Source organism: Tachysurus vachellii, chromosome 3, assembly GCF_030014155.1.
Source record: "Tachysurus vachellii isolate PV-2020 chromosome 3, HZAU_Pvac_v1, whole genome shotgun sequence".
Taxonomy (NCBI): Eukaryota; Metazoa; Chordata; class Actinopteri; order Siluriformes; family Bagridae; genus Tachysurus; species Tachysurus vachellii.
The window spans coordinates 10,440,026-10,452,256 of NC_083462.1; the positions used below are offsets into that span (position 1 = coordinate 10,440,026).

General features: G+C 40.2%; 1 protein-coding gene across 3 annotated transcripts in view; it reads right to left on the minus strand.

Moving 5' to 3' along the window:
• Positions 1-206: 206 nt before the first annotated feature.
• Positions 207-12,231, minus strand: part of runx1t1 (RUNX1 partner transcriptional co-repressor 1) — a 53,155-nt gene continuing 41,130 nt past the window's right edge. The window contains exons 6-11 of one of the 3 annotated variants that reach the window (XM_060865685.1): positions 7,769-8,019; positions 6,913-7,010; positions 6,213-6,426; positions 5,890-5,958; positions 3,463-3,650; positions 207-797 (exon numbers count right to left, since the gene is read on the minus strand). In XM_060865685.1, the coding sequence (XP_060721668.1) occupies positions 516-797; positions 3,463-3,650; positions 5,890-5,958; positions 6,213-6,426; positions 6,913-7,010; positions 7,769-8,019 (1,102 nt within the window). In that variant the 3' untranslated portion in view covers positions 207-515. Of the gene's footprint in view, positions 798-3,462; positions 3,654-5,889; positions 5,959-6,212; positions 6,427-6,912; positions 7,011-7,768; positions 8,020-12,231 lie in introns of all 3 variants that reach the window. The other 2 variants (XM_060865686.1, XM_060865684.1) reach the window with 2 other exon arrangements.

The following is a 12,231-nucleotide window of genomic DNA, read 5'->3' on the forward strand; positions in this document are numbered from 1 at the left end:
TGTTTTTGTCTTCCTTTCACGGAATGCTGTCTACCATATAATCACATTTTCTTGCGTCTTTGTTTACAACAGCTATGAAGTAAATCCCTTGGTTTGTTGTTTGGTAAAGTGTCTTTTGTTGAGGTCAACTAGTTTGATATCCCAGCTAGTGGAGAGGAGAAGAAGCGCTGAAAACAGGCAAAACAAACAAACAGCAAACAAACGAATCAAACGGGAGGTTTAATGTGCTGATCCAGAGGTCTTTTTTTTCTGCTTATTAACAGGAAACATTTAACACAAACAAAAAATAATCTATAGTAGCAATTGGGCGCTTTAAAGGATGATGAGAATTTTAAACAAAGAATATCTTTGTGTTCTCTGTCCTAACAAGTCAATATGACCCGATACGGACCTCCGGTTGGGCGATCGCTCTGTGGAACCAGTCCTCTTTTTCTCAGTTAGCATGTTAGATTTAGCATGTTTGAGTAAGCGAGGCGCGGTGAGACAGTTCTGGTGGGGCTGTGATGGGTTTGGCTCTAGCGTGGCACAGGCTCTAATGCTGCCGGCGTGCCAGGCGTGTCCGAGCGTGGCGTGGCAGCGGCGGAGGGGGTGTCGGCGGGGCTGCCAGCACTGCTACTGGGAGTGCCTGAGGAGCTGGCGGTGCTAGGCGTCTCGCCCTGCTGCTGCGCCTGCAGCGTCTGCCCGCACACATGGTGGTGCTTCTCCCAGTCCTTGTGCTGGCAGAAGGAGCCGCAGTAGCGCGCCGTGTTGCACCCGCTGCATGTCTCGCTTGCCTTGCGTCCACAGTTCCAGCAGCTCTAGAGGGAAAGATGAAGTTAGAGGAAAAAATTTGATATTTGGATTTGAGAACTAACAGTGGGAAAATAATATAAAAAAAAGACTAATGATATAAAAAATTCGACTGAGACGTGAACATGTTCTTCCCAAACATTATGTGATTGACAGATGGGTTTGAGATGTAACTCAATCTCCTTGTTTCATTCATTTATTTGACAAATTAATACTAAAAAATAGTATTAATTAATACATAGTAAAACTGTAGAATGTTTGCAATAAAAATGGACAAATCGAGGGATTATTACGCAGTCAAGAAAACACACAAATACATTTTTTTTTAAATGGGTCCATCTTAGGTTGTTTGCTGAAAAAAAAAAGACTGAGAAGTGTATTAAGCTCATCCACCATACAGTTATCCACCTTAACAACTTCCCCCACCGCAAAAAGAATTCTATCCCAAACTCTTCATCCACAAATTCCCAAGCATCTCAATGCATGCAGATTTGTTTCTTTCACAGAAATACATTCAGTCCGAAAACATTTTGGAAGCTACATCCAAGTAAATGACACTGACAGGTAAAGCAACAATACAGTTGTATTACAAACTGTTGTGATGTCCAGCTAAATGAACTCCGTCATAGTTACACTTTGAGTGAATGATATTATTGATATTGAAACCGGATGATTACATTGATGATTACACTACCAGCAAATTAATTACATGTCAACAATAATCCATCAAGCTGGAGGTTTTATAGTGTAATATCAACTTGGACAGATTTTTTTACACTACTTTTACACACTATTACAGTGTGGCACAGAGGACCACCTACTTGCAGAGAAATTTTTTAACTATTTCCCTGATAACGCTGCTATCTGGATGTGTTCTTGAAAAAACATTTTTGATCATTCTGTTCATGACGTCTTTGGAGGTTTGAACATAACACGAGCTTGTTACACATGATGGGATGTAAAGGCACATTTGCTACAGGTTAAGTTGAAAACGCTTACAGATTCCAGCACTTCTCAGGTTATAGGCAGGGCCTTTTTGTCTTTGGGCCAAATAAGGGCAATTAGGAGAAAGTTCTTAATGTGAAGCAGAAACGGGAAGTCGGAGTTATAAACAGCTACCGACGCAATTCTCTTGGGAGACTTGTGCATAAACAGGGCTTTCACAATTAAAGTCAGATGTGTGTGCCCCCCCCACTAACTGATTAAATGAGCTGAACCCCCACTGTGCCTTAGTCTTTTTTTGCAACACCCCCATCCAATCAGGACCAACTTAAACATCCAAACGTCTTATTTAGAGTGATGGAGGGCAGGCCGTGCCTGAGAGGACAAATAACACAAATGTTGTCGTCTTCTACACATCACCTGGGTATGTGGGAAACTGTCTCTGGCTCCCTTTCAGTCTGTCTATCTAACACATTTATTTACTGGTCTTTATAAACAGTTTTATCATACATATTATCAAAGTGCTATATTAAGGGCATAAAACAAATGTACAATGACCTTCACCATAAAACATAATAATCCACAATTATACTTGAGATTAAAATGCCTCATGAATAATCAGATTTTGAGAACTGCACTTTCTGCATAATGTTTTTTACTAAATGTCTGATTAAAACAGAGCTTGGTTTCTGGAACTAGAAAATTAGAATAGAGACCAGCATGCTTAAAAAAACAAAACATTTAGAGAGGTTCTAGGACTGAGACCTTTACAAGAAATTTGTGATGGTGAGTATTTTTTGTTCTCATGCGTAAGAAATGAGTAGTCAGATACAAAGCTTGTGGTATAAAACAAGGATATCCCACCAGGAGCAGGTGGGATTGGTTGGGAGTGTGGGGGGATTAGTTGGGAGTGTGGGGGGATTAGTCAGGATCGTGGTGGAGGCTGGTCGAAGCATAGGAGGAGGACTGGCCGGGAGCGTGGGGGGGACTAGTCAGGAGTGTGGGGGATTAGTCAGGAGCATGAGGGGACTAGTCGGTAGCGTGGGGGGGACTAGTCGGGAGCGTGGGGGATTAGTCAGGAGCATGGGGGACAGGTTGGGGGCGTGGGAGGAACTGGTCGGGAGCGTGGGGGGATTAGTCAGGAGCGTGGGGGGGGAAATGGTTGGGAGCATGGGGGGATTAGTCAGGGACATGGGGGGACTGGTCGGGAGCGTGGGGGATTAGTCAGGAGCGTGAGGGGGACTGGTCGGGAGCGTGGGGGATTAGTCAGGCACGTGGGGGACTGCTCGGGAGCGTGGGGGATTAGTCAGGAGCGTGAGGGGGACTGGTCGGGAGCGTGGGGGTTTGGTCAAAATTCTTGTGTATTGGTCCCACAGACACCTACAACATCTAAACCAAACATTCATTCCACTCCTCCAACCATGTTTAACGTTTATACGTTTATACGTTTTGTTATAAAGAGATTCCTTCGTAACAAAAATGTATTAAAAAAGAATTGGAACCATTAGAATATAGTGATTAACAGGACTGCACTTTGGTCCATGGTTTAAACCCACATGAGGATAATTAAGAACAATAAAACAAGGTTTTAAAATAGCTTAAAACTAAGCAGTGCAAATTACATTGCTTTAGCTGTGAGATGCTTAATGGTCCGACACTGAATGTATTCCCAGTGCTGATATATTAGAGGTGTAACCCAGGAGAGAAAAGCGTGTTTATAAGGACATTTACCTCACTCGAGTCCTCTTGCTGGTTGATAATAGACAGCGCATCCTCTGCAGCTTGTCTCTTGGCCTCGGCCACGGTGCGCTCCATCTTGGCTCGTTCGGTGCTGATCATATCATGAGCCTTGCGCTCGGCTTCGGCCACGGCCTTCTGTAGCTCAGACATCGCCTGCCTCTTCACTTCATTCACCGCCTCTTCTGAAACACATTCGGAGCCGGTCAATTCAAAGCCATGTAGAATGAATTAAAGGATAAACGGGTTTAATACTTGTGTACCATCCGAATGTGAAGAAATAAGAACAGGAAACACAGCAGAATCTTTTCTAGGCAATTCCTATTTAAATGATTTTTGTTTCTTTTTATTTATAATGATTCTTTAAGATAAACATAAAAAACGAATAGAAAAATGAATTGCTGTTCTGTACTCTGACTCTGTTGTCAATCAAAAACTCATCACTTACATTTAATGCTCTACAAACCCATTAAAGCCCTTTTTAAAAACTAATTGCATGATATTTATTTGATATATTAGCTCCATCCACAAGAAAACAAACAAAAGGCATTCTGGGATTAATTAGAAACCTGAACAAGCATGTTTTATTGTTTGAGTATGACGGGTATTCGAGAGAAAAATAGAACAGCTGTTTTTATTTTGCTTAAAAACACACAAAAGTAGCACCGAAAACAAACCGTTATTGACTGATTTTTCCACCTGTGTAGCAGAGGGCCGTTCCTCGATAGACCGACGCTTTATCCGTGTTTTGTAATACTGTCGCATTATTACGTTTGACACAGAGTACCATCTGAGCGACAGGATTCGATTTTTTCTTTTATGTTTACAGCATTCAAAGCTGCAGCTTGTCTAATTGTGTATGCAAATCAGGCAATTTATATTTAAATTACGCATTTCAGTTGTGCTCCCGACGACCCGTGCTGTACAGGATATGAAAAACTGGCAGGATGGTGCATGGAATAGATATGAATATTCACTGCCTACTGTACAGAGCTGATCCAAACACAAAAGGATCAATCTTGTCACCTCCTACACAAGCACAGGTAATTAAATATTATCCATAAGAAACATGTTTGATCTCGATGAATATTAACGTGCTCGATTTGCATTCCCTGGTTTATAACGTATATAATGTTTTATAAGGTTTGTAATACTATTATCGCTAAAGCTCGATGCTCTGTCGAAGCAAATGGCAAATGTGCAGAGACATCGTGTCAATGTGTGTTCTGGTGCACTTTTAGTGTCATTTATGAAAGAAACGCTTTCAAATTAAAGTGCTTGTCTGTCTACTGGAGAAATACATTACACACACACTTCTCAATTATATTGGATTAAATTAGAAATATGAAGATTTTTTTTTTTTTTTTTACCTGAATTGAATCGAATTTTTTTTCAGTTTGTGGGCTGAGTTGCTGAGTTTATGGAAAAATGGACGGAGACGCGTCTGATAATATCCCATGGTTATGGCTCGCATGGAATTTTAAACCGTAGTTTTGAGAATGCGATATTTCAAATAAAGGGCATTAAAAGAGATAAAGACGTATAGAATAAAACACATTAGGGGTTGTGCTGTAGTTATGAAATAATCAGCGATGGATTGGTGTGATGAAGTCTGACCCGAAGTTGAGTTACTAACTCTGAACTTATCGTATCCCCAAGTTATTTATTAAAGACCAAAGAATTGATCAATTTATAATTATACATTTAATCTATTTCAGTTATATCCTGTGAAATAATGCTACTGAAAGCAACAAAGTCCCCAGTCCTGGTGGAAAACCTCAAAAGTCATAAACCTAAAGTCAACACCTCCTTATCTGTTAATTGTTAGCCATTATAGTGTCCTCCATGTGACTCGGGTTGTTACTATGGAAACAGCAACGTGTTAATATAAACTTTATGTCCAAACCTGCTGTTATATTAAAAAAAAAATCTATACTTTCTGACCAATTAGTATTTAAGACCACTGTCTAATAACTACTTTTACTTCATTGAAAAAGATCAGCTTGATACCCGCTACTTTAACAGATGCCTTTAAATAAGCAGTGGACAGTTTTCCATTACAGTATCCATCATCTATCTTCGATAACCCAGATCACCTACACCTTAAAGCAAAGCCTTTTAATCACACTTGTCTATTTTTTCTAACCGACGGTCTGATAAAATGGTACCTCTGAGAGCGTTAGAGCTAGCGGCATCTCCTTTACTCCTAATAGCACAAGTAGTTAAGTGCTCTAAAGCTCCGCAGCACTAACGCTGTCTGATCGTTCGCTTTATGATCCGCCATCATGACTGGAATGTGTAGAGGAAATAAGTAAAGCCCAAGGATTAAGGAGCTCAGAAATGAATCCATCACACAACATATCCAGAGATCTAGCAGTTATCAGACAAATTCAGGCGGAAGTATTTATTTACTGTAATTACCTGCTTTCTTCCAGATCTCCTCAGGAACGTAGCCAGACACAGGCCTGTGGAGCACTTCCCGGTGGATCTCTGACACACAGAAAGTAGAAAACATTTACAATAGTGTTCTACTTAATTATTTACATTTTAAACATACTGGAAACGATATAGTTAAAGAAGTGTGCTAAACTGTTCTACACCCAAAATAACTTAACGAACGAACTATTATAGCAACATAAACTATATTTACTAGCATTAATAATGTTGCTCCTAAGTTAAAAACTAAAATGACACAATCTTTCATTATGCTTGTTGTTAGCACTGTAAATATATTTAGTTGCTACCTGCAGGGTTGCTATCCTGCCCCGCGGGGCTCTGCTGCCTCGATTGGCTGCTGCTGGTGCTGCTGCTGCTGCTGGAGGTCTTCTTCAAATCCTCGGCATCGCTGTAGCGCCGGATCCAATAGTTGAGCTCCTCGCGGTCCGCCTCTTGACATCGCCTGAGCACGGTGAGCGAGCGCCGCGTCTTCTCCACCATGTCCATGATGCAGTTAAGGAGCTGTAGAACACACACACACACACACACACACATGCAGCTACAATTAATAACAATAAAGGCATGTGATTAACAATGAACATGCCTAATAACACTGATTTAAAAACACACAATCTGTACACACATTTCCAAAAGGTGTAATAAATCTCAAAAAAAGTGTGTGTAGCATCATGCTTTAGGGCTGCTTTTCCTCAGCCTCAACTGACATTTTTATCAAGGTGGAATAAATGATGAATGGCTCCAAATACCAGTCAATATTACTGCAAAACCTTCAGGTGTTTGTTAGTAAGCTGCAGATTAAAAGGGATTTCACCTTTCAGCTTTTCCAAGACCCAAAGCATACGTTTAACCTTTATCCATTTTTTGATCTAATAGATCTCTTGGTCACTACCACACACACACACACACACACACACACACACACACACACACACACACAGACTAACAAACACACAAAAACTTTGGAATAGTAATAGAAAGTGTTATTACTTTTCTTACATGGTCAAGGTGCTTCCACTCCTCGGCCCATTCTCTGTCTGTGAGTCTGTGATCGATGACCTCTTCCTGACGTGTGCCACCGTGCATGCCTGCGAGAGAAAACAACAGAGCGAGAGAGAGAGAGAGAGAGAGAGAGAGAGAGAGAGAGATGAGAGCAAGGAAGGGCAGCCTGCACTCGTAATTCTTTGTGCTATGATTCCCTTACAGCAGAGCGCTAGTCTGCACTGGAGCTATCCCTCAGCCGCTCCATGACACACACCATCTCTCACATCCTCACACACATGTTCTTCATCACTTACACGCTTCCCTCCTGCCACGCACTTTCATTCCTCACCACCCTCTACAGCACTGCCTGTGGGCACAGGCTCTCTCTGGGTGGAATTAGGCCTGCCAGGCTCAGATAGATCTCATTCATACATCACAGAGCAGTATGCTCATGTATTTTTAGCACATCTTTAACCCTGTTTTGAATCCTGTTTCAAATACCATTTTCTTTAAAACCTTGCAATCCTGCATCCTGGGGAAAAGATTGTTTGTGAGACAGGAAATTGAACTCTGGAAATCCAAAGACTGCTTCTTTTTAAGAGTAAATATTAAACATGCATGATTAGGTGTTAACAGGATAAATGACAAATCAATTTACAAAGGCATCTAGTAAAGTCACACAAGCAGAGTACAAAATAATTCTTTCCGAATATTTTAATGCTATTTTTCTGACACGTTTAGCAATAGTAATCATAGTCATCCCCTATTGAACCCTAAGCAAATATCTCACAACTATATTCGTGAGACTTAGGATGAAGGAGTATCCCATAAGATCCCTGTAACCACTTCCTCTTTCACGTACCGATGGGCCGTGGGCGCTCACGGATCTCACGGTGGTTGGTGTGGCGATACGAGTCTCTGTAATGATGGCCGATAGCCATCTCGTCAAGCCGGTAGTGGCCTGGGGGTGGTGGAGCAGTGTGAGGAAGGCCATTGGGCTGGTATGAAAGTCCATTGGAGGGGCTGAAACGCTGACCAGGACTGATGGTGCATGGCCGCTTGTTTGGGTGCTCTGGATGTGGAGGCTCCCTGTCGAAGCCGTTCTCTTTGGTTCTGGAAGGTGGAAAGAATGGGAGGTCTGATTATTGAGGCAGTTTCAAAGTGAGACAGTAAGCTGACATAAAAATAAATAGCTGGTTTTGTCTAGAAGAACTAGAACCCTGAAATCTAGGACAGTAAACAGTCTGTCACTCCAAGAAAAGTGTGTGTTTGTGTGTATGCCCTCCCTCAGCACAGTCCCAGTGTTCTAATGAGCCATTTTTAAGGCAACCTAATGCTCATCCATCACAGTCCATCTGCTTCGAAGTACCCTGTTACCCCCTGTACGTTTGTCACCTGAGAAATACTCCTACTTCCCTTCTACTGATCTTGTATATTTTCAGTTTGTTTCTGCTTTGTCATTTGGTGCTTTTTTTTATTTTATTTTATTTTTTTATTATTATGCAAACAGACAATTACAATATTTACAGAAGAGAAATTAGATGCAAAATACAAATACAAAGACCAACAAAACAAAACGTACGTGTGTGTGTGTGTGTGTGTGTGTGTGTGTGTGTGTGTGTGTGTGTGTGTGTGTGTGTGTGTGTGTAACTGTAAGTGTAACTGGGTGTGGGAGTGGAGATATATGAATGAAGGAGCATGTAGGGAAGTACAACAGATATAAAATGTATATGTATATATATAAATCAAAGAGGAATATATATATTAATTTAAATAATAATAATTATAATGACAATAATAATGATAAAGATAATAATAGTATCACACAAAACAAAACAAAAAACAAAACAAAAAAAAACAAACAAAAACAAAATTAATTTAACAAAAATAAATAAATAATTAAAACAAAAATAAAAATGGAAAATGGGGAATGAGGAAGGTGACAGTATCAACAGTAATAGCAATAATAATAATAATAATAATAATAATAATAATAATAATAATAATAATAATAATAATAATAATAATAATGAAAAACCCAATTAATAAGGAATAGTAATATAGTATTAGCAGTAGTAGTAATGATAAACATATCATTTGGTGCTTTTGAGATGATTCAGCATCGTTCCTTGCTGCTGGGGCTCTGAAGGTGGTACCATCTAGGGTGAACATCTTTAGTATGTATCTTTAGGGATTCATGGGAACATGTGGTGTACCATCAATTTGCTTATAATGTAAAGCCTTAAGAGAACAACAGTTGTCCAATTACATACTTTAAATGAATCAAAAATGTCCAGTGTATTATAGTAAAATACAGATACTAAGTGTACTCTTGATGGTACCAGCACAAGGCCAAGGAAAAGTATTTGCATTATGGGCTGAAAATTTTTTACGAATATTGTATGATAAAACTTTTTGTTTCTCTACATAATTTCCATTGATTAAGTAGAAATCCGGACACGGTACACCAAACTCGTTTACATACAAGTTTGTTCCTCCAGTTAAACAAAGACAAAACTGAAGTCATTGTATTCGGAATTAAAGATGAAACTCTCAAGGTTAACACACACCTTGACTCTAGGGGTCTAAAGACACAAAATAAAGTCAGAAATCTTGGTGTAATTTTAGAGTCTGACATTAATTTCAGCAGTCATGTGAAAGCGATAAGCAAATCAGCTTACTGCCATCTCAGAAATATAGCCAGAATTAGATGTTTTGTCTCAAGACAGGACTTAGAGAAACTTGTTCATGCTTTCATCACCAGCAGGGTGGATTATTGCAATGGACTCCTTACTGGGATCCGCAAAAAGACCATTAGACAGCTGCAGCTCATACAGAACGCTGCTGCCAGAATTCTGACCAGAACCAAAAAATCTGAGCACATCACTCCAGTCCTCAGGTCCTTACACTGGCTTCCAGTTACATTTAGAATAGATTTTAAAGTATTGTTACTCGTTTATAAATCACTTCATGGCTTAGGACCGAAATACATTACAGATATGCTAATTGAATATAAACCAATCAGACTACTCAGATCATTAGGATCAGGTCAGTTAGAGATACCAAGGGTTCACTCAAAACAAGGTGCGTCAGCATTTAGTTATTATGCCACCTATAGCTGGAATCAGCTTCCAGAAGAGATCAGATGTGCTTCAACAGTAGACACTTTTAAATCAAGATTAAAAACACATCTGTTTAACTCTGCATTTACTAAATGAGCACTGTGCTGCTTCACAATGACTGCACTTTTTATCTAAATCACTTTTATTCATTCATTCATTCATCTTCTACTGCTTATCTGAACTACCTCGGGTCACGGGGAGCCTGTGCCTATCTCAGGCGTCATTGGGCATCAAGGCAGGATACACCCTGGACGGAGTGCCAACTCATCACAGGGCACACACACACTCTCATTCACTCACGCAATCACACACAATTTTCCAGAGATGCCAATCAACCTACCATGCATGTCTTTGGACCAGGGGAGGAAACCGGAGTACCCGGAGGAAACCCCCGAGGCACGGGGAGAACATGCAAATTCCACACACAAGGTGGAGGCGGGAATCGAACCCCGACCCTGGAGGTGTGAGGCGAACGTGCTAACCACTAAGCCACCATGCCCCCTCAAATCACTTTTACTCCTGTTTTATTCTTTTTAACATATTTTAAACTGTTTTTTTTTTTTTAATCAAAATCACATTTATTTTTTTTAATTGTTCTTTGTTTTTATTATGATTTTATCGTGTGTCTCTTATTTTTACATATATATTTTTTTCTCTCTTATAAACTGTTTTCTAATTTCTATGTAAAGCACTTTGAATGACCTCTGTGTATGAAATGTGCTATACAAATAAACTTGCCTTGCCTTGCCTTGCCTTGTTTTTACACAGACAGAAGCTACATGCGATTTGTTTGAACGGTCATTCACACATCCCAATAAAGATAAAAGTGCTCTGCCAGCATTCTCTTCTCTCTGATCACTTTGATATTAATCTGGAAAAAGTTGACACTGCTTTGTAGTGTGATTAAGAACGTTGTGGATCCCATTCTAATTCCACCATTACGTTTTCTTGCTGCTCTCCCCGAGTCGAGGCGAGGCGGTGCGTGCCGAGCTAAGCAGAAACAGAAGCGCTTAGCCAGCGGGATGGGAACTCTGCCTCATCTGTATGTGTTATCAGCCTCTCCCTTAGGCTCCAATTGCTGGGCGTTAGATCTCTCACAAATATGGAGGTATTACAGGATAAAACAGTAAAGGAGCCTTGGGGACATGAGGTGATAAGCATTAGACCCCAAAAAAAAAATTTTTTAAATTATATATAATTTGTATAAAGTGTATATTTATTTATGTAGTATACTACATTATAGTATGATTTTTTTTTTCGATTGATGATTAATTCATTCGATGGCTCGTAGTTATTTCAGTTATGAGAATCGAAAGGAAATTTTCGAGTGATATTTGAAATGGAGAATTTCTGGTAAGGGTTCTTGATCCAGGGCTTTTACAAGTAGCTGTTATATACTTGGTTTAATATGGACTCTGACTCAGTTATAAGCCAGGTTGCATCGAATCACTCACTCTCACTCACTCATCTTCTACCGCTTATCCGAACTACCTCGGGTCACGGCGTCATCGGGCATCAAGGCAGGATACACCCTGGACGGAGTGCCAACCCATCGCAGGGCACACACACACTCTCATTCACTCACGCAATCACACACTAGGGACAATTTTCCAGAGATGCCAATCAACCTACCATGCATGTCTTTGGACCAGGGAGGAAACCGGAGTACCCGGAGGAAACCCCCGAGGCACGGGGAGAACATGCAAACTCCACACACACAAGGCGGAGGCGGGAATAAAAACCCCAACCCTGGAGGTGTGAGGCGAACGTGCTAACCACTAAGCCACCGTGCCCCCTGCATCGAATTAATGTTCATTTAAGTGAGGAATAAACACAATGGAGGATTCTGTTATAGGAAAATAATAAACACTGGAGTAATGTGATGTTACCTGATAGCATGTTGTTATCGACACATCGTACCATTTATAGTTTCATTTAGTTTTGTGGAACATTCACAAAACTTATTTAGTTCCTGTCATCACATATATTACAGTAGATTACAGTAAATATACTGTAGAATTTAATATTTGAGCAGATTAGAGGTTTTCTTTGGGTGTTGAAGTGCTAATTTACTGGCTTGCTCGTCTCACTGACTCGCCGTTATGCTAAGTAGTTACAGACACCTCCATACACACACACTTACATAAAGTTTCCATATTCTCCAGTTAGGTCTATCCCACACTTTTTCTCCTTTGGAAAGCAA